The following is a 22,914-nucleotide window of genomic DNA, read 5'->3' as shown; positions in this document are numbered from 1 at the left end:
AGCAAAGTATAATGTATAAGGACATTTCTGGGTCAATGACTTAACGAGATACATGTAAAAACATCGCAATTATCATTTCCTGATCTCACTTTCTCCGCTTTCAGGAAGTAAAACAAACCCAAGCACGACACAAAACCACAAAACATGACACTCCAGTTTTTTTCAACACCCACATGTTGCATCATACAATAATGCATCTGTGCAGAAATTGATCAACCATCCAACGTCATTGTTTCCACGGTAACACTGCAGGTTTTGTTGTGGAGTTTTTTGACAATAGGGTGTAAAAAGCCCGAGAGTACTCGGATGTGACGTCGAAGGACAAACAGAACTAATCAATGTATTGATTACCCGTTGTGTGATTAGGTACCAGCTGGGCGGAAACAACTCCATATGTCACATATTGAACTACCTGTACACCGTACATTTATAATATAAAAGCTTTACAAATTTATTTCAATTGAACAAGGCCACTTTTTTTGATGAATGGCAAAATTTTTCAATGAATTTCCCCCAAGGTAAACCACAATCCAATTCTCAAAGTACTTGATTCTCCATTAAATGCAGCTGGCAAATAATCCACCACGTTACCATTTTTAGAAAATTTAGAAGAAAGTGTTAAGAAAAAAATGTTTGTGAAAAATATTAATCACACTATACTTTTTCCTGTACAATGTGCATGTATTTCTTTGTATAATTTACACATTTCTGCATATATATTTACAAGTTTCACATGTCATTAATTGTTCATTCTTTTTTATAACAATGTTCATGTACATTCAAATAAGCAACACACTTTCAATTTACAGCTCCAAAGGTATTCATAAAATACATGTTCAGTTACAAAATTTAACATCAGGATTGCCAGTCATGGAAAAATCCTGGAAAATTATACAATGTACATGTGTCATGAAAAGTTGGGGAAATGTCACGGAATCCTGCACAACGTGATGATGCGTATTTTTTGGCTATGGCAGTCCAGTTTGCATTACAGTTTACATGTACAGTCGAATCTCTTTAGTACAAACTCTGTTAATACAAAATTCTGGTTATCACAAACATAAAGCCTTGGTCCCGACTGTGCATTTATGTGCACAATGAATGGGACTGATCACTGATGTTCCTCTTAATACAAAATTCTGATATAACAAACAATTTGGCTAGGTCTGAACGAGTTTGTATTAACGAGACTCAACTGTACTTCCTCTTTATGCATACCACTCTATACAATGCGTCCCAAAATACTCGCAACTTTTTTGGGGGGAGGCTCTAGTGTCGGCGCGGAAACACATACCGCCATTCTTTTATACCATTTTAAAGCTTGAAATCTGAACTTAATATCCCTGTCCTTGAAAAGTCACGGAAAAGTCATTCAATTTCATTGTAAGTTTTCTGTGATAACACTGTAAAATTTACTCGAGTGACATGCATCTATGGGCTATGTGTGCCAACAAAAGAGGGTGCATTTTTTTTACTACTTTTGAGAGCCCCGTAGACGGGACATTGCGCGTGGGTACTGTACTGCTTCGCGCTCAAAGTAGTACGCACGACTTATTTATCCTGAATGTGCACACAACTAAGCCATAACGTCTTTGCGAGTGAGCATCTGGCGGCGTCGGCACTCAAATGCGTTCGAATTTCTGGTCTCCCAGACTTGTCCCGCTCCCATAACTATGGATACATTCGAAGTCCGCAATGGATGGACCGGGAACCAGTCTAGGTCTCCCCCAACTCTCCTTTTCTGGCCGTTGAAGGGGTACTTGTGCACGGAGCTCATAGATGAGACATCAACGTTTTGGAACGAAAATGCTCCCCATCCCCCGTGGTGCCAGATTCCATTCTTTGTGGAATTGCATGCAAAGGTTTGTAAACCACGCATTGACTAGAAGCTTTCACAACAACCACTGAGCATCAGTTTTCCCACAGGGTCTCTCTTGGTGTTTGTTCTGGGGGTAGGGGCCCTGTGTGTGACGGCTACCTGAGGAATGTGGCCCCTAGGGTGGTGCTGGCATCCCACTCCTCACCGCATCTCTGCAGGGATTCGTTCATGATGCTGACGCATTCTTGGAAGCTTTCCAATGCGGCTTGACTGACCGACACTGTAGGTAATTCAACGAAGAAGAGTTGTGTATGAAGCTGAAGAAAAGCAGTTAGGAATGTCTTGTCATGTATCATACCAAGTTGGGGACACTTGGCAATGTTTTCTTCAAAAGTGACTTATGAAACATTTACAAGTTACTGCCCTGCACCACCATAAATTGATAAGCACTGTATGCATGTACACAGTGCTGTCTGAAGTCCGAGTATCCGTTGTACAGCTGAGACCAATGTCTGATATATCCCAGCATGCAAATTTTATGCCAACCCGCGCGCCAGCCAATCGGAGTCGACTTTAGAAATTGTGACGTCATTTTGAGCTCAAATTTGGCCTAAGCTGTTCATTGGTTGATTGGCTGCCATGATTTTGTAATACAACAACGGATTACTGAAGACCCAACAGAAGGCCCGCTGAATAGTCAGAATCTGGAGGTCAAGACGCATTCTTGTTTTCGCCAAATCTGTGTGCTATCATAGACGCTTGCGCTTTGCAAGCGTCTAGCTGTCTGAGGGCTTGTGAGAAACATTGACAACCCTTTGTGGAACTCACACCTATGGATCACTAGTGCAGACAATAAGTTCTTGAGCCTGTAGTCTTGTAGATTTTTACTTGAAATTGAGGCCCTTACATAAGCCCTTGTATAGTCTATGTCATAGACCCTGGCCCTAGCAAAGCCGTCCATAGGCTATGATACCTGAACAGATTCGGCGATTAATTATGCAACTAGACTGCGTATGACCTCGAGAAACATCACGCCCACGATGAGTAGCATTTTTGTACAGGTTGTATAACAAAAACGCGGCATCAAAATTGACCAATTACAATCTTAGTCCCTATTTCAGAATGAAATGACGTCACGCATGCTTAGATATATCAGACGTTCTACCAGAGATAGGCTGCGTGGAGAAAGGGTGATACTCAGACTAAAGCCCTTCATGCAACAAACACAAATGAATTTCAAACTTGACTATTTCACAATTCACAATTCTATTGTCAAACAGAAGGCGGCGCTTCCATAATCGTCATCTCGTGTGTGTTCCAAAGCATCTCTGCACTTTCTTTGAACAGACATGGATGGTACTTACCCAGCTTATCCACTCTTTTGGTCTCCGTTGCATTCTTGCTGTGTTGCCCACTGCTGCAGACACCAATGTAGGATGTCTGGATGCCTTTCAAGCCATCAAGGAGCTGATGAGAAAAATAAACATTTTATTTTAATTCTTTGAGATTACTCAGAAAGGTACCACTGTGCTGGTGTAGACATGCAGACAACATTACAAAAGCAGCGTGCCATAAATTTGTAAATTATAGTGATGATATCATATCGAGAGTCTGGTCGTGACAAAAAAAATACAAACAAAAACATTCTACTTGCCTATTAAAGTTTGTCACTTTAATTGTCTAGTTTTGAAGTTTGTTTTGACAATTAATATGTAACTTATGGGTATTTATTTGAAAAGCTATGAAAAAACTTATTCGCCTTCACGGTTTGCTAACTCCTTTCTGTTACAGAGTATCCTACTGACTATAAGCAGTACCACCAAATAGGAGGCCACTTTTCAAATTGACTTTTGATATCCTTCATAATACTATCCTGCGATTAAATAATCCATTCTTAACTGTCACTGTTTGATACCACACAAACAAAATATGCATTTGGAAGCCCAGTTAAGAAACTAATCGATATTCACACAAAAATTCAACTCAAATTCAGAAATGGACCTTGCTCAAAAGTGAAGATAGGGGTGGTACCATACCAAATACCCTGAGAAATTACTCCGCCTGAAATGGTATCATTTGGATGAAAATAATCACAGAAGGGTGTTTTAAAAGGTAAGTCCGCAGGCACATGTTTTTTTTACGTGCATTAGCAATGGAATCCAGTTACCAAAAGCGTACATACGTTTTCTGTTTTCTCAAATTGTATAGTATCCACTGAGCTGAAACTTAACAGCTTAGTTGTTATGCACCATTCTTAAGTTTTTTTAGCAATTTTGGTGCCTCAGACGAAAAACAAATGTACAAATAGCAAATGATCTTATGTTCCTTCTAGCAGCGCCATTGTTATTCCGCTTACCACTGAGAATTGTTGCAGCAGGGAGTGCACCCTCTTGACCGCAGGGCCCAGGTCAGTCAGCTGCGGTGGGGTCTTGTTACACCACTGCCTCATCTCACTCTCAAAGCAATAAGAGAAGCTGGTCACCAGCTGAGCCAGCTCTGACAGTACCAGCTTCAGGGTCTGGGTCACTTTAGCGACGGCCTTCTGGTCACTACGTGGGTAGTCATACTACAGTTGGAAACAGTGCAAAATAGAGGTTTGGTTGGGCGCGATCGGTGGATCTACGCTATCACTCGATTGCGCAGAGGTGCACTTGCGCGATTGGTCGAATCCTGTAGCAAATCTCCGACTTTACTTCTCTTTTTCAAAACAATCCTCCAGAGCCGTGAATTAGAAAGAAAAGGGGTCGACCGCTGGCGGCGCGACCAACCGATGGCAACATGATCGAACGATAGCGCAGCGCGATCAACCAATCTCGAAGATTCACCAATTGCGTCTAACTTTTTCACGTTTACTGTCCATGCTGTTCAAATATCCCGCCCAGGCCTTTGACTTATTATAAGGCAGATTGACACAAATGTGACATTGTCGTGCGCTTTTACAAATACGCACAAATGAATGAGAGATAAGATGCATGTCTTAGTCACGTAAATATGTGAACATGCTCATTTAATTGTACATACTTGGAAAGACGTGCGACAAAGTCACGTATGTCCGGGGGGGGGGGTCAACCGCACATCCGCGCCGAAATGTAGACGTGTTTGACATGTTTTTTCTCCAGACACTTGCCTCCGTAAAATAAAAAAGCGGTGGGGGGGGCGCGCTCTTCAAAACTGACCATTATTATGCATACTACATATTATATGGACATTTTCACGCAAATTGTAATGGTTGTTGAGCGCGTTTTCTTTTGAGGGATTGATGTCAGAAGAAGTCTATAAACATTTATTTAAATTTTTACTGACAAAAAAAAAATTGTCACAAAAATCCGCCAGGATACGCCACTGCTTTTCATGTTAAGTTGCATCGTTCTTCCTAGCAACAAGGTTTTTTGAGTGCAATGTCTAGCTACAATATTTTTAGTCGCATAGCAGAAAAGTATTTAACCCGAATCAGGCTGATGTTCCAGAGTCAACCTGAACCAAAATCATTCCATTCGAATCATGAACATGAATGTTTGGCACTTGAAACAGGAGCGACTACTAGTGCAATCCTTCACAACTTCTCCAGGGGCTAGTCAGTGAGAAATACATGCACAAAGTTCTTGTCAATCCAAGGAGCTCATACTTCTATTTGACTTGGTGCAACTCGGAACATCAGTCTGATATGTGTGTAAATGAAGCCTGAAAATCCTATTTGGGCAGGTACCTGTTTCTGAAGTGCTCCCAGCTGGGCTTCAGAAGCCGCCAGATCCTTGTCCAGTTTACTGATCACCTCGTCCAGTTTGCTTCTCTCAGGTGGCTGCGGCCTAGAAGAAAATTGGTTTAAGTTATTCTTTCTGGCATGCTGTCATTTTGAAGAAATCAACGAAAGAAGGCCTTTCCAACGGTGCGTCTTAAGAAGCACCGTAGGAAATCCAAATTAGTAGTTCGTTTTGTTATTCAGCGAAGCACGCGCAAGCATTGGCACGACGCACACTGTTGCTATAATTCGTCTGCTCAATGCGCAACATCACGTAGCTGCAATCGGCTCAGTGAGAACGTGTCTCGGACGCTGGATTCAGGCCCAATTCAAAACATGATTGAACAACTTTTGAAATCGAGATCCTACAATGTTGTTTTTCTCGAAATATACAGCTGAAGCTGAGCTGAAACTTTATCAGATTGGTTGTTTAGCATTCTTCTTCAGATATTGAGCACTGTTGTTGCTTCAAACGAATAAAATGCACAAATTACAAATGATGGACTATACCTTTAATATTTCTTGAGGTAGGTGTGGAGGGGGGTTCAAACCTCCCAATGAAGCCAAAAGGTAATAAGGTAAAAGGAAAAGACTAAGCCTTGCCACGCCTTCTTTTACCTGTGTCCCTCCAAGCCCTGTTCCTTGAGGTTGTTTTCTATCAGTCGCAGCAGGTCCGGTGGTAGCAGATGGAGCTTGGTTGAGAAGGTGTCTTTGAGATCTCGCTGAGCAGCCAAGGTGTTGATGTACTGACAGTCGTGGTCAAACTGCTCATCCAGGGTCATGCTCTCACTGAATTCCAGATACAAAGACAAAACCAAAACAAGTTCAAGGACTACTTAGGGCTGACAACTGTTTACCCGACATCCGACTTGAAGTGCCTGGTACTCAGTTCCCAAAACATCCATTGCAGATGTAAACGCAATCTTGAAGGTAATAAACAACATTTGCTTTTGCTGTAATTTTCAGAAATGGATAGATTTGGGGGTTGGCATTTTATAGTAAAAATTGTTACACTGACCTGTTTAGAGTTTTGTGTTCGTAGATGCTGGAAAAACCAAGAAAAAAATGCTGTTCTAGTAGGCTGGTTCCCTGACCCTACTTTAGACGAAACAGAGCAATTTATCAAAGTCAGGGAATTGTCAGGGGAACCAGACTAACTAAATTTGGGAAATTGGGGGCAGCATTTGAAAAAAGTCAGTTTTGAAATTGATACAAAAATTCTACTTTTCTTGCAAATGACAGCACACCAGGTGCCATGATTTCACAGCATGTTTGAGACAATTGTTTAAGTAAGGTATTTCATAATAATTTGGTAGTTTTGTGTTTTGATGTTTGCAAATGTTGTACATTACCTTTAATGAAAGGGGACCCACTGTTTTGAAAAGTTGCCCAAAAAAAATCATGAAAAAGTAGGGCCCAGTTCTGCTGGTACCACACCGCTATGGCAACAGGTACCCAATTCAAAAATCACCCATAGAAGGCAGCACACCCTCAGAGCCGCTGTTGACTGGAAAATTAGCACTCCATCACACAGATTGGAAAATTGAGAGATCCCCCTTGTTGAAAATAAAAGGTGCACTGGGCCACTCAGTAAAATAGTGTGTCCCATGCAAAGTCAATCATTTAAACTTTTGCCACCGTTATAAAAAAAGCCTCCCCCGCCCCGCCCTGTCTTAGTACCTGACGATGCCTGGACTGGCCAAGCCTCTCTTTTGTGGGTTGTCTGCAGCGTCGGCTATGCAGAGGATATCCAACAGCTGATCCCAGAATGCACTCTGCTTGCTAGAGGAAGCTGCACCCTGTTATTATATAAATGTTGAGACAAGATAAGTTTGTGGTAGCACCATGTGAATAAATCTCTTTTGTGAGTATGCATGGTTCTGAAAAGAACGTTTTCAAGATCAAGACGTTCTCCTCAATTATGAATAAACTTCAATTATAGCTATATTACGTGTATCTCTAACTGAAAATTCTTTAGAGTTTAACTAACAAAATGGACAAGGGCAGAATATGAACCGTCATTCCCAAGAGCCTACCATACCAGTCAGCACTGAATAAACTTCAATTATAGCTATATTACATGTATCTCTAACTGAAAATTCTTTAGAGTTTAACTAACAAAATGGACAAGGGCAGAATATGAACCGTCGTTCCCAAGAGCCTACCATACCAGTCAGCACTGAATAAACTTCAATTATAGCTACATTACGTGTATCTCTAACTGAAAATTCTTTAGAGTTTAACTAACAACATTGACAAGGGCAGAATATGAACCGTCGTTCCCAAGAGCCTACCATACCAGTCAGCTGCAGGATTGAAATATCCAGTCGTGATGGCAGTTCCTAATTTATCAATAATTTTGTTACAGGGAGTCAGAAGTCCCACTGAGCTCCTGGCCACTCAGAGCTGAGTGCAAGCTTCCATGGATTTGGTGAAGTTTGGTAATAAATATCTGTTCAAAACAAACTCAAAGTTACGCACAATGTCCTTACCCTGATAAGGTCTATATCATCTGCCTTGCACAGCCCCATGACGGATGCTATCTGCAGCAGACCTGATGAAGGAAAGGAAATCAATTCAAAATCCTCCGCTCAAAATTTTAAAAATTCTTTAAAATTATTGGATGACAAAAATATATCGACAATCCTTTTTGCACATTGTGACTGACAACTTTCAAATTCCAGTCAGCAGAACCTTTTTTTTAACAATTTTCTTTAGAATTTTCTGAACTATTTCTGATTTTTGTACTGCAATTCAGTCGAATGCGCACTGCCATGCTGTGAGCAGATAGGATGGGCACTTGCACTTGGAGTTGTAGAATCACTTTCTCTTTTGAATAGTGCAATCTCCCACATGGCCGAGAATGGCTTCGGATGGTGGAAAAGAGATGTTTCTTTTTATGTCCCAATTTTTTTTTTTAGTTTTAGTTCTACATGTAATCCGAGAGCAATATTAGGTTTTGTCCTTCACCGATGTACACTGTTTACTCAGTGTGTTACCTCCCGAGTGAAAGTTAGAAAAAAAAATCACTCGGGTGGGACTCGAACCTACGACCTCCTGCTTTCTAGTGCAGACGTCTTACCGCTCAAACCACCAAGCTTGCGAGATCGGTTGGCCGGTTCAAATCTGATGTACAATTAGCAGCGGGTACCCCAATTACACTATTCATAAGATGGAATTTTGCGTCGGGGTGATCTGTTGAGAATAATAAAAATGACTGCTCCTCACACTGTAGCCTGGAGTCCATCTGTGTCTCACTCAGCACATACTGGTTTTCCAACATCTCAGCCAGCTTGCCATCAAACCTACAGAAAAAAAAATCCAATTATTGTTTTGCAAGGAGTTTGGGTTTATATGAGTGTGATATAGTGTAATAGTATAAGGGGTTTTAACACCCTCCCCCTGCCTCTTGGACTTGTCCAGACTCACTGAGACTCCCAGTGCAGAAAATGCAAAACAACATTAGCCTAGCTGTATTCACTCTGCAACGGAAACTCCAAAATTCCCATAAGTTTAAGAAGAGGTCCTTGGTATTTCACCAGCCAAGACTTAGGTAAAAAAAAACATTTAAAATAGATTTTTTTCTTTTTCTTAAAAAGCCTATGTGATCTTGCTGCATTGAGCCATCAAAGTCAGACCATAAACAGCCAATTCTGAGACAATGAGAGCTAGTAGTCCCATTGAACAATGCAACAGTTGTATCCTGCTACAGTTGGTGACCACAGACTCTGAGGCAGTTTGGCCTTGAGATTTGTGACCCGATGGATCTTGCTACACTACACTTTTGACAACAGTTGCATGGTGTTGCCTTAAGCAGGGTTTCTAGCCAAATATCCAAGAAGGTTGGGGTAAGTTTTGAGACTCTTGATTGCAGCACTGAGAGTCCCAAATTTTTGGACTTGGGCTCATCTTACCGAGAAAACAGCCATTGTAGCAGCCTGATCCTTGCCTCACCGGGATGGAAGAGCAATTCTGATATCCAAGACTCATCAACGCCATCCACGTAGGGACAGTCAAGATCCTGGCCAAAAAAATAAATAGTACAGCAGCATGATTAAAGGGAATATACATCATTGGCTTTTGCTGTAATTTTCAGAAATGAACTATTTGAGGGGTTAGTATCATAGATCAAATATTGTTACACTGACATGTTTGAAGTTTTGTGTTCGAAAATGCTGGAAAAACCAAGAAAAACAAAAATGTTCAAGTAGTCTGGTTCCCTGACTCCACTAAATATAAAATGGATCAATTTACAGATGCCGGAAATTTGTAAGGTAAGGGAACTAGTATAGCTGGCCTGCACCCATTCATGAACATGTAACCAATAGCAAACAAAATTTCGACTGAAAAAAAGGTAAATTTGGAGCAGTAGTTGACAAATAGTTAGGTTTTTCCAACGGTGGTCGGCCGACCACTGTTGGAATTTTTTACAAAAATACCATTTTCTTGAAAATGACTTCACACCAGGTGCCATAATTTTACAGGATGCTTTAAACTGTCATTTTTCAACATCCTAGTAAGGTATTTCGTAAAAATTTGGCAGTTTTATTTTTCGATGTTTGCAAATGTTGTATACATGTATTCCCTTTAAGTAAATCATAAGCTAAATCACAAGTATGATCAAAAGTTATAGGTCGCAAGTAACAGGGGACGGACATTGAAAAAGGAATGTTGTCACAGTTCATTTGAATAGCCTATCACTTGACTTGAAACTGGATTACTTGAGATGAAGTTGTGATTTGAGATATGTGATTGAGGTAATGCTTTATCATAAAATTCTGGCGAATCTTTGTTTGACAAACATGGGGAACGTGCTTTACAGGTGTTTTTCTCACAGTATCTGACCCCTTTTGTAGCCCCATAATGCCCAGGGGGCCAATTTCAAAGAGCTGCTTAAGCACAAAATTTGCTTAAGCACAAAAAAATCTTGCTTAATATAATCAGGTTACCGGCCAAAACTCCACTCGATTGTTATGCTAAGCAAACAACAGCTAAATACCAGTCACAAGCAATGTACATCCCATGGAGTTTTGGCGGGTTACGTGATTTTACTAAGCAATGTTTTTTCGTGCTTAAGCAAATTTTGTGCTTAAGCAGCTCTATGAAATTGGGCCCAGATATACTGGAGTACCTTTTATTTGATTTTCCTAGGCCCACTGTTATCGGTGGAAAATTTGCTCCCTTTGTTTCCAGTGCATTATTCTTAGACTGTTCTGCGACTTTGTTTCCAGCTTAAAAGCCTACTTACCAGGTTTAAAATAAATTAACCCAACTCATCAAATTACGCCCGAATCCTGGATTTTTAGTTTCCATGTAAATTAATGAAAGGAAAGATTTAGAAATCTTAGTCTAATATTTTCCTCTGGAAATGGCACCATACAATATCAAAATCAAATAAAAGTCATTCGTAAAAAAAGTTGTCCCAATTTTCCAAATAAAAATAAAGTAGGCCTCGCCTGTGTTTTTCCACTTTGGAAAGAATTCCATACTAGGCCACCAACTCAGACCTCCTGCACAAAGTCTACGGGCCATGGCACAAAAAGTTAGAATATTTAAAAGATTTTTTTCACTCCTGAAAATAGTGTTTCTTCATCAGATTTACAACTTTTGGTACTTTTCAGGTCATATTTAATAGCAGACTGGGACCGTGAGTGCATAAAAACGTGCAAAATTACTACTGACGTTTTTTTACTCACCATCAGGCTAATTAATGCCCACACAACACATACATCAAAATGATATAGTTGCAAGCATGTCACATGCGAAATTTGAGACCTTAAATCCAATTTTAAGGTAAGTTTTTGGCAGTTCAAAAACCATCCACGTCAATCTCCATGCTCTGGAAATGTGTGTGTGAGTCCCAATGTATTCTGGGTAGGTGTAGGTAAAGCCTTGCAGCTTACTTGTTTTTTAATCGATGGCCCAATGAACATAGCGCCCTCTGTTAAAAAATGAAACAATTTGCATTTACTCAGATCAACAAGAGGGCGCTGTTTTATCTACACGATGAAAATGTTATAGCTGAGGAGTCTTTTTGCACAATGCATTGCAGTACACATCGACATGATGTCTCACGTTTGGATTTCGATAACTCTCTGTAAACTTAGATTTAAAAGCTGAATTTTTGGTGATGCAATGCTCACAACAGCAACTTTGCGAGGCAAAAGTTTTGGGGATTATTGAAGAAACTGTAGTGAGTAAGAACCTTGCAAATTTGATTCACACTGGTTTTATTATGCAGCACAAACTTTTGCACGATATGGATACCTTAAGTTTTGGGACTCTCATACACAGTATTGAGAGTCCCAAATTTTCGGACTAATTTAATAGTAGCCCCATAAATGTGGCCAATTTACTGGACTACCTTCTCATGTCATGTTGGGGTGTTTGTTTCTTTATCATCATGTTTGTTTGTTTTTAAGATAGTGGATATTTTGCCGGAGGTAATGACGGCAAACTAACGATTACTAAAGGTTTGCCGGCGGCAATCCATAGCAACAGAGGGCGCTGTACTCTTTAAAATAGGGCTGAATTATAAGATGTATTAAATTCCCACCAAAAGTTGAGTAGCACGTTTGGTGTAATGGTTAAGCAAAGGCTCTAGTAAGCGGGATGTCTCGCGTTCGATTCCGACCACACCACATTTTTAAGGTTTTTTTTCTCAACCCCAAATAAATAAGAATATTCTTCTTTTATTATTTTAACATGTCTCCAACATTTTATTGCAGAGTAGGGGCCTATTACATTTTCTTTTTCAGATTTGTGGCTCTGGAGGATTTTTTTTTAAAGGGAAATAAAGTCCGAAATTATAAAATAGTCTGAATCCCATCTTGTGAATACGAGGTTACAACGATAATATTGGCATGGAGCCAGACTAAAATTTGTCACCGGAAAATGAGTACGAAAAAACAGTAACTGCGCATGTTCAGTGCATAACCGGCAAACTAACGTTTACTAAAGGTTTGCCGTCTCCGGCAAAATATCCAATAATCCACTGCCTTTAACAATATCAAAATTCAAATCATGCCAAAAAAGTACAAAAGTCAAAATGAAACTGAAAAGTGCAGTTCAACAACATCATGAACATGTTCAAGTACCTGACAAGTGGGTCTACTTGGACAAAATGAAAACCAGTACAAGTCTCCACATTCAACTACCAAATACCCGGATGCCAACTCATTTTCCTTGCACGCTGAAAAACGGATATAACTTGCAAGTTAAGTTACCTGCAATCTTTTCTTGAATGAGCGAGCGAGAACTTCTTTTGAACTCCCCGCCATGTTCTTGAACAGGTATGGAAATAAAAACAGACAAAATAATCTACTAACAAATGCACCACAATTTTCACCATCAAAGTCATTAAATCCTTGCCCAAAACAAATAAAAATAGCATTAAAGTACTAATACTGTGTTTAAAAAATCTACTGTTTTAAAACTTGAGAGAAACTGTCACTATTATTATCAATTTATTAAGGTTTACAATGAGGATCCTTGTTTGCGTCTTTTGCGGTTTATACCTTTAGTTTGCCCTTTGACCTCCAATTCTTTTTGATCTGGGACAAAATCAAGATGGCGTTCAGCTATCGATCGATGGTTGGCCGTGCTTTTCAAACTTATCGCGAAAATGGAGGCCTAATGGCCAGTTTCTGGAAATTGTTACGGTAATAAAGAAATTATTGGAATAATGCAACATCCTAGTGAAAGATTCTGGTACATTTTTAATGGAATTGTAGTAGTTTTGGCCTGCAAACTTGCAAAGTTTAACTAACCTGCTAACGTGAATGCAGGCCAACTATAGAGGGCGCTATAGACCATAACTTTGTAAATTTGGAATTTGGAATGATGTTTTACAATCAATAAGTCAAAGTGTAATTAACTATTATACAATTTAGCAGTTGATTAGGGCTGTCTTTTTTTTGTAGTTTTGTATTATGAATAATAATATTTTTGTTCATTTTCTTACAAAATTTGAAATGTTTGCTTTCTTTTATTTTTCTTGGGCCTAAAATTGTACCCTAAGGCCTAACGACACGTGGCTCGGCCCCCAACGTGGCGCACTTTGATTTTTCGCCTGTAGTGCCTAGTATAGCTTAAGCCACAGTTTTAACAAGTTCTAAACAATTCCATTCATAAATCACGAGTTTATCTTCCTGGGCCCAATTTCACGGCGCTGCTTAACAGTTAGCAGAAAAGTTGTGTTTAGCATATAGCAGAAAAATTTGCTAACCTTAAGCACTATTTCACGGCGTGGACGTGCTAACGGTCACGCACGCATGGAGATTTCTATTGATACGTCACTAAGTTAAGCAATTTTTTCTCGGAAGTAAGCGTGCCTTTTGCTGTGCTTATGCTTACGGTCTCCATGAAATAGACGAAGGCTCTGTTAGCAGAAAATTGTGTGCTTAGCAGCGCCGTGAAATTGGGCCCTGTTTACAAAGTTAGCAGAAAAAATATTTCGGCGTGATTTTCCGATTTTATTTCAAAGTGCAAATGAACCCTTTGAAAATGTCCCCCCCCCCCAAAAAAAAATTGAAAATAATTTGCTGACACCCTTTTAGTTGGGTACGTAAGTAAAGATAATGATGGTTTATCAGAATTTATCAGTTTTACAGAAATTCTTAAATGTTAATATGGAATTTCCCGAGATTGGATAGAATTAAATTGAATCTGATCTTATTTATTTTCATAAGAATGAGTTCAGCGAATGATGTTTGATTCACCACAGTATCAGCAAGCATTTCATGGATTGCATGAGATTTCAGTCAGTTGAGGTCAAAGTGAACATATTTGGATAAAGCATTGCAGTGTTAGGATGGTTCGCACCATATATTTCTTGGGGCTGGGATTTAACCAATCTTACTTTTCGAAAGCCGAGAAGTTCTCAATATCATTCCTTGTTTCATTTCACTGGAGTTTATTGGCAGTATTTCAATAATGTTGCATTATGGTATTAAAAAAGTCTAAATTTATTTATTTTATTTTTTTTTTCATTTCAGAGGAGATGATCCACTTAAGATGGGAGTTCTTGTCGGCTCTGACAAATTTGGGAATAAATATTTCGAGAATGATAAATATTTTCAAGGTAGGTCTAATTGCATTATCACATTTACACATAACCTAGACCAAGTAACTGGGGTGCTAAAACTCTTCTTCTTTTTTCCCTTTTTTTTTGTTCGGTCGGTCATACTAGCGACCAAAGACAAAAATTTAAAAAAGGAGTTCTAGCGCCACAGTTACTGGGTCTACTCAAAACCCGTTATGGAATTTACATATTTCCAACTCAAATTCCATCTTATGAAGAGTCAGTACCCACTGCTATATCAGATTTGAAGCAGCCGGCACTGGCAAACTCAGTGGTCGAGTGGTAAGATGTCTTCACTGGTAAGCAGGAGGTCATAGGTTCGAGTCCCATCTGAGTAGTTTGTAAATTTTTTTTCCACAATCACTCGGGACAACACTAAGTATACAGTGTTTATAAAATAGGCCAGTGAAGGGCAATACTCAATATTGAATTTACATCACCCCGACGCAAATTCCTTCTTACGAAGAATTTGCTTTCCTCAGAAATTTTGTTGGGTGGGGCATGAAACAGAAGATATCCTTTTTAAAACTATTTTTATTTTTTTTAAATGCAGCGTGTGGCGTTTCCTTGCAAACTTGGGTACTAAATGCAGAATGATGTACAGCAGGCCTAGCAGGGCTAGTTATACTCTGTGAACATTTTGCTTTGTTGTAAACCACTGTCCATCACGAGTCAGTCACAACATCAAATCACAAGTCAGGTTTGATTGTAATTTGTTTCTGATTATTCGTCAAGTGGCCGTGACAGCCCAGGAAAGTCTTTCGACTTATTTCCGGTGGGGCCCCTTGATAGATGATGTGGAAGGACATTACAGATTTAGTGGTGGGAGGAAAACCCCAGAATGATATTCCAGGGGAAAACCCACGGAATCAGGTAGAGACTGAAAACCCAATCCACATATTGGCCAAGTAGGGACTCGAACCCGTGTCACAGCGGTTTGAAGGCGAGGAAAGTGCCGCTACGCCAACCTGATCCCCGCATACAAACATGTCAAACAGTGACACAGGACTGTCTTTGTCACAGTTCATTTTAGTAGCTTGTGACATGACGGGCTTCAGGATTCCAGAGGAGAACTTGCCAGCTAGTCAAGTTCTCCTCTGGAATCCTGAAGCCCCTCGACGAAAAGGTCGTCCCAACATGACCCTGAAAACATCCATCGAGCTAGAAACTGGTTTGAGTGGTCCATCTCTTTCCAACACTATGCTCGACAGGGACAGTTGGGCTCAACTCATCAAGTCAGCATGAAAATGAATGAATGAAGAAAAAGAAGTGACGTGACTTGAGACTGGTTAACTGGTGATTGATTTGTAAAGACACAGCAACTCTCTTGTTGACATCGTTACCATGGTTATTGTGTCATAATGATCTGGTTGCTTTCCACCCATCACATTCACAGGACGTAATCGCTGGGTGGAATACCGAAAGGACAAGTATTGGAACTTAGATGCCAGCATGGTACCACCAGAATGGTAAGCCAGTGACTAAAATTACACACACAGGGTTTGAAGTACAGTGTAGGACCAATACACCAAGTCCAGTAATTAAAACTATGATTAAAACTCTGAATGTTTTCAGTTGCCTGCTGAATCCAACAGATTTCAACAGGATTATATACAAGGGGTCTACTGCTCTCTCCAACAGGACCCAACGGATATGTAAAATAGTTGGATCCTGTTGGATTGAGCAGGTTTAGAGTTTTAAGCACCCTTCAAGTGCTCTCTGAGCGACTCAGTTACTTTAACACATCATATCCCTTCACCTGAAACTGACCACAGGGTTTTAAAGGGTGCAAAATATCCTTCTGAATATTGACTAAATGTGAGATAAAATTGGTTAATGTGAGATGCGTTGTGTGATATCCCGCTGGGATATGTCAAATGTGTTCATGAAGTACTGTTCATGTCAATCGCAAAGTTGGTTTTCATTTACTGTTTTTTCTTTATCAAAGTGATAGATTTTCTCTCTATTTTTTTTTTAATTGAGAACAATTTTTCAAAACATTTCAGCTTTTTACCAACCTTTTCATACATCATCTGATTTTATATATCCCGCTAAAATTGTCATTGTTAAAGATATAATGAAGTAAATTTGTGATGTTTGGAAATAAATCAAATCAAATCAAATCAAGGGTGCTAATATTGTCTAAGGTCCTCAAATCTTGTTTCCTTTCAAAAAAATAAACATTAAGGCCCCCCACCTTCCAAAAAAATGTTTTGTTTAGAGTTTCCTTGTTTGTGAGGCATTCTTTAAAATTTTCAAAAATGATTCCGACAGCAAAAAGTCAAAAGGGGGCTTCCATAATTTTTTTTTCTGGCAGGCACCGCTGGCTTCAGCAGATGACAGATGACCCGCCCACCAAGGTCCCTCCAACGCCCCGTAAATTTCTGGCAGAGCACACCTACAACCAATCAGGAACCAGCTCATGCTACGTGCCCAGCACCACCACGCCAAAGAAGATCCACGAATGGGTACCTCCAGTCAAGACCAAGTGACGTGGGTTTTTCTTGGTTTAGGTTTTTTTTCAGCATCTGTTTCATTAAGAGCAAATTTGATCAACTACCGGTAGTGGCCAGTGTTGAAGTCGAGTCCATCACAAGTCCAGTCACAAGTCCTTTCATATAAAGTCCAGTCACAAGTAACTGGATGAACAATGACAAAGGAATGCTTTCGAATAGCTAGTGACTTGACTTGAGGCTGAAGGACTTACGTTGTACATGTTCGTATGTACGATGTGATGGACTTGCAGGGACTTGTGATGGACTCGACTAAAACACTGCTAGTGGTTGATTCATGACTTTATCTTGTGGCTGAATGACTAAAAACTGACGCTTAAAAGATCCGATCAGTCCTTCTGTTTCGAGGTGTGCGATCACACCCCCACGCCATCACACGCCTAAATGCTTCCTGAGAAGTGCGAATAATCACACGCCTGAATCCCTCAGCACCGCACACCTCGGCATACATTTACGGCATAATTATACTTTGTAATTTGTGAAAATAAAGTATGTCGGTGAAGAGAAAACGGCTTTATTGTAAACCAAGATGAATATTATGAAAAAAATACCAGATTGTTCAGTCCCAGCTTGGACCACAAACTCACACACCTAGAAAAATCACATGCCTAGAAAAATCACACGCCTAGAAAAATCACCTGCCTAGAAAAATCACACGCCTAGAAAAATCACACTCCTAGAAAAATCCGGGTGTGCGTTTTTCCACACACCTGTGATTTTCAAATCAGAAGGACTGATATCCCTAGTCTAACTACATGTACATGGTCCAATATCATCACAGTGCTGGCTCTCTGAAAGCCAGCAGTGAGCCAACCCGTTTTGGACTAGTTCCTATTGGGCTCCGTACGTGAACGAGAGAGGGCGTTTTTTTACCACTTTTGAGATCCCAGTGGGCGGGACACAACGCATGCGTGTACTGGTTCGCACAAGTGAAGCGTGAAGTACATAAGACTAATTCTATTATGAATGTGCACAAAGCCATAGCGTTTTCGTATGATCGCCTGGCGTCATCGGCAATGCGTTTGAATGTCTCTCCTAGTTGTCTCCCCAAACTCTCCCCTTCTTACCATTGAGGGGGTACTTGTGCACGGAGCCCATAATCAGCCAGACATGTTTCACTATTTTTGACTAGCATCTGTGGCCGGAAGTAGCACCCGTCTATTGGAAGTACCTTCATCTACTTTCATAGGCGCTTGTGTAATTGCTGGCATTAGGCCAAAAAAAAATATTCGGTCTCTGGTCAGACCAAAGTTACGGAATTGACGCGGGGACGCGGCTTTTTTTCTTTTTTTGGCTTTTTTTTTTTTCTTCAAGCTTGGATTGTACAGACAAGGTGTGGTACTATTTTGCTTTTTTGGTGTCCTCATGAACATTGGTGTCCTCCATAATTTGCCTTGGTGCTCTCGATCATTTGCCTTGGTGCAATTTCCCATTCCTTGGTGCTCTTTGGTAAAAAAAATTGAGGAGGTGCGACAATAGAGGGCGCTGTTGGAGCTACCGCGGAACATTTTGAAAAAAAAAAAGATTGACGTGCATGATTAAAATTGACGCGCGCGCTGACCAGAGACCGACTTCTTTCTTTTTTTGGCCTTATCAGTAGTTCGGACATGGCCAGTGTCGTGCTACTTAACTGTATATCTTGATTGAGTTTGCTCTAGAGCTTTTCCCAATTCTTTGATAACCTTTTTCAAGGGTAGATTTAATACCTATGTGTGTGTTGAATGTGAAAAGAATCACAGCAGTCAGTTCAAACAGTCACACGCTTGGTAACTTCGTACAACATACTTTCATCTGATGTTTAATACAAACTGCTGGAGCAACTTACTGATGCACCTGAGTTGTGTTCTAAAGATTTAATAACCTAGTTGTTGGAATTTGCTATGCATGGATTGAATTAGGACTAAAGTAATAATTTCCAACAGATATTTAGAAGAAGCATTACGAAGCTTTGTTTTGCCTCAAAAATTTAGCTCCAATTCACACCATGCAGCATGTTCTTTCATGGACCAGTGATCATCTGTTAAAGGAAACATTAGTTATCAAACTGTACTTTCTAACATTTAGATTAAGCAGACTTCAGCAAAATTGACGTTTCCTTTTGTAAAAACAAAAATTCATGCAAAATGGAAAGTTGAACACTAAGGAGTTTTAAATTTTTTCTTGCGACTTAACAACTAATGTGATACAATGCCCTGGTTTTCTTTATACTGGTGTGCGTTCATAGTTGTGCAAACCGCTCACAGATGTACATAAGAGAGATTGAGTTAAATAAAATATAAATGAGATTGGATTTCAGGTATCTGTTTTGGTGTATTTGATCGAGTTTGCTTGCAGATATTTTTGCTTGTTCCAGAGGGCCAGTCTTCAGACCTCTTTGTACCTGACCGACTGACGGACTGATTGATTGACTGTCACTTGTGTCTTGGCCTTGGGCCAATTTCACCGCGCTGCTAAGCACACAAATTTGCTTAGCACAAAAAAAGTCTGGCTTATTAAAAGCAGGTTATCCGCCAAAACTCCACGTGATGTGTATTGCTCGTGATTAGTATTCAGCTGTTGTTTGCTTAGCATGAAAATCACATGGAGTTTTGGCTGTTAACCTGCTGTTATAAGCCAGACTTTTTTTGTGCTAAGCAAATTTTTGTGCTTAGCAGCGCCGTGAAATTGGGCCCTGCTGGTTGTTGGCTGGTGAAGATGAGCTGGGCAGTGCTATCTTATAGGATTGTCCTGTAATGGACTACAACCTGGCCTATTCGAGGTATGGCACACACAATACGAGGGCGCTGTTTGGTTTGACATAATTACAAATGGCTTGACCCAAATCAAACAGCGCCCTCTTATTGTGTCAGCCATACCTCGAATAGGCTAATTGCATACACCAGATGCATGACAAGACTTCCAGAGAATAGCCACACTGATATCAATAAACTTGTTGGGCAAATTAGGATCGACAGCATTTTCGGTCCCCACAAGTACAGAGAGTGTATTGAAAGATCTGGCAAAGTAGGGGTTAATGAATAAAACAACAACGGAAACAAAACGTAGTTGAAAAATTAGTTTATTCAATGAAAGGCAGTATCACTGCAAAATATCTTGATTCAAGGTAAACTTACTCGTACGTTTGTAATACTTCATAGTTACATGGGCGAATCCCATTCAAAGGTGGTATAGAAAGCATTATTGTCTTTTTAGTAAAATCCACTAATTTTGCCCAATGCAAAACAGCACAGACAGATGTTTGACTTTCTGCACGTAAATATAGTTAGTGCACATTACAACCCAAGTGTATTAGGTTTGAAGTTAATACTATAATCGCCACAGATTGGACTTAGTCGGCAAAAATTTACTCAAATTAACATTACACAAACCAGCATCCTCTCCATATCACTACGCAGATTCAATGTAGCAAGAGTTAACCATTCATTTATGAAATGTGCAAATATTCATAAATGAAATGAATTAAATGCATTAGCATAATGTAACAAATAAATAAGGTTAAGAGTAATGTCTAATGCGTGTGTTTGAGATAGGAAACATGGATCGCATCTGACAAAAACAAACAACAAAAACCACACATTTAACGTTTCCGCCAATCAGCTTATTCCCAAGCGAACCATTAAAAATTAAAAAATCACTGTGTAAAGTTGCATACAGATTTTTTTCACAAAACACATGGCACAGATGTGAATTACGAATACCTGTAGTACATTTTTGTAAACAAAAACGCCTCTGTAAACAATGTTGGCACCCTGCCAGTTTGGAAGGGACAGAACCTGCCCTCGCTTCTTCCTAGCCCCAAAAACGTGGCCAATTTACTGGAATACCTTCGTAAATAAGGGCCACACTTGGAACATGTACCCGAACATGTAGAACTATGTCAAATTTTGCTTTTCACATTTGGACTATATTTGTAAGTGTATTTACGCTTCAGAAACACACTCGCATGCTTTATAGCGATAGACAAGGAGTCGTGCATTTTGCAGGTCTACGTCTATTTTCTTGTGTAATTTCGTGTCGGAATTTAGACACGCAAACATGTGCAAACAAACCTGGAAATTACACCAAAAACAGACGTCTGAAAAATGCAGGACTACTTTTCTGTGGCTATAACTTGGCTTCTAAAGCGTACATAAACTACAAATATAGTCCAAATCTAAATTGCCAAGTTCTACACTTTTAGGTGCATGTTCCAAGTGTGGCCTTTATTTATGGAGGTAGTCCAGTAAATTGGCCACATTTATGGGACTAGCTTCTTCCCAGAACTTGCTGTGTTTACTTTTTTGCAAAACGAAACAATTTCCCTCGGTTCGTAGACCCAGTGAGAAATCACATAGCTTGGCCATTTTCTTTCTCAACAGGTTTTACTACTATTTTCATACAATACATATTTTTATTATATTACGGTTTAACTTAATATTAATATATAAGTTGTTAATTTCAGAAGGAGCTTGTTAACTGTCCAACCATTAAAGTTTGAACAAAATATTCCAGTTAAATGAAGTTGATGCAAAGGCCGCTTACATTTTTTTTACAAATCTTATCTAATAATAGTGCACGGCCTTAAATGTGATGTCAACGTCTGATTAGATACAAGTATGGTGTCCAAGTCACAAAATTGTACACACAGCCACGACATCAAAGTGGTTGGGAAAAAGACAGGCATTGATTGGGCAATATATTTTGTTGGTCTTAATTTTCGTAGGCCAGCCCTATGGTTGCAGACCAGTAAATAAACTACCATAGACCCCAATGATAAATGCCCCCACTTCAGAAATTCAGGAAAAATACTCACAACTCTCCAAGGTGATTGAGACACACATCAAATTAAAGCTTATAACATCATCTTTCATTTTCTTTTCAATTTCTTGGGGGGGGGGGGGTTATCTGATGACTTTTAGAAGAAATTTCCATCCGAAGATGATTGCCCTTTAAAATACTCCTGAAGCCCATCGCCATTTTGAAAAACGATGCCTACTCTCCATTGCCAAATAGAGCGCTTTTAGGGCCCCAATTTCATCCAAATTGCACAGAACTACAAGCTCACAGTCCTATGCACGGCTTCCACCCATATTTTTTTGCAAACCCTTAAGTTCATGGCACACAATATGCTCAAATATTGAAGAATTTGAGGGCAAACCCTTAAGTTCATGGCACACAATATGCTCAAATATTGAAGAATTTGAGGGCATGCAATTTGATGATTTGGCTGGCATGGGCCACTTTTACTGGCCTGCAACCCTGGACTGGCTGATATGGCCTTCATGGTTTGGCAGCCACACAGAGATGGCTTACCCTTTTGGGGGGTCACTCACATTTGTATTTGAAAAAAAAATTGCACAATTAACTGTCCATACAGCAAACACAAAAAAAAAAAACATGATAATAAAACACAACAAAAATGAAAAAAAATAAACAAAATGCAGTTGAAACAAGGTCAAATTCAGAGGGGCCTGGATTGTTTATGTGATATGTGATATTTACAATCTTACATCCAAATACTTTCCAAGGGGCGAAAAAAAATCTGGAACGTGCACAGACTTAATGCAGGAAAACTTGTTGCAAAAATTTGCTGCAAGAGGAAAAGACGCCATATCAGAAATCAAGTGAATATAGTAATATACAGTATCATCACACACAAACTGAAAGTGCCACATGAGGAGCTTGCCCCAGAAAATACAGATAACTTGAAAGCTACAGTCCATCATTTGCAGCTATCCAAAAAGTAACTGGCGTTAATTATTGTTGAAAAACATACTTGGTT

The 22,914-nt window shown here is 39.7% G+C and overlaps 2 protein-coding genes across 2 annotated transcripts; one reads left to right on the top strand and one right to left on the bottom strand.

Annotated features, from left to right (window-relative positions):
- Positions 1-1,197: 1,197 nt before the first annotated feature.
- LOC119726653 (HAUS augmin-like complex subunit 7) lies at positions 1,198-12,884 on the bottom strand. The gene is made up of 10 exons (XM_038198416.1): positions 12,785-12,884; positions 9,473-9,579; positions 8,787-8,863; positions 8,051-8,112; positions 7,239-7,357; positions 6,177-6,347; positions 5,526-5,625; positions 4,176-4,385; positions 3,184-3,286; positions 1,198-2,099 (listed from the first exon to the last, which is right to left on the bottom strand). The coding sequence occupies exons 1-10, from the start codon at positions 12,836-12,838 to the stop codon at positions 1,975-1,977; spliced, it is 1,128 nt and encodes a 375-aa protein (XP_038054344.1). The 5' UTR covers positions 12,839-12,884; the 3' UTR covers positions 1,198-1,974.
- Positions 12,885-13,109: 225 nt separating this feature from the next.
- On the top strand, positions 13,110-17,455 carry LOC119726650 (NADH dehydrogenase [ubiquinone] 1 alpha subcomplex subunit 12-like). Its single transcript, XM_038198411.1, has 4 exons — positions 13,110-13,219; positions 14,555-14,640; positions 16,037-16,109; positions 16,958-17,455. The coding sequence occupies exons 1-4, from the start codon at positions 13,128-13,130 to the stop codon at positions 17,130-17,132; spliced, it is 426 nt and encodes a 141-aa protein (XP_038054339.1). The 5' UTR covers positions 13,110-13,127; the 3' UTR covers positions 17,133-17,455.
- The last annotated feature ends 5,459 nt before the right edge of the window (positions 17,456-22,914 follow it).

The sequence above is a fragment of the Patiria miniata genome, unplaced genomic scaffold (genome assembly GCF_015706575.1).
Source record: "Patiria miniata isolate m_02_andy unplaced genomic scaffold, ASM1570657v1 HiC_scaffold_2, whole genome shotgun sequence".
Taxonomy (NCBI): Eukaryota; Metazoa; Echinodermata; class Asteroidea; order Valvatida; family Asterinidae; genus Patiria; species Patiria miniata.
This window is presented reverse-complemented; position numbering and strand designations above follow the sequence as displayed.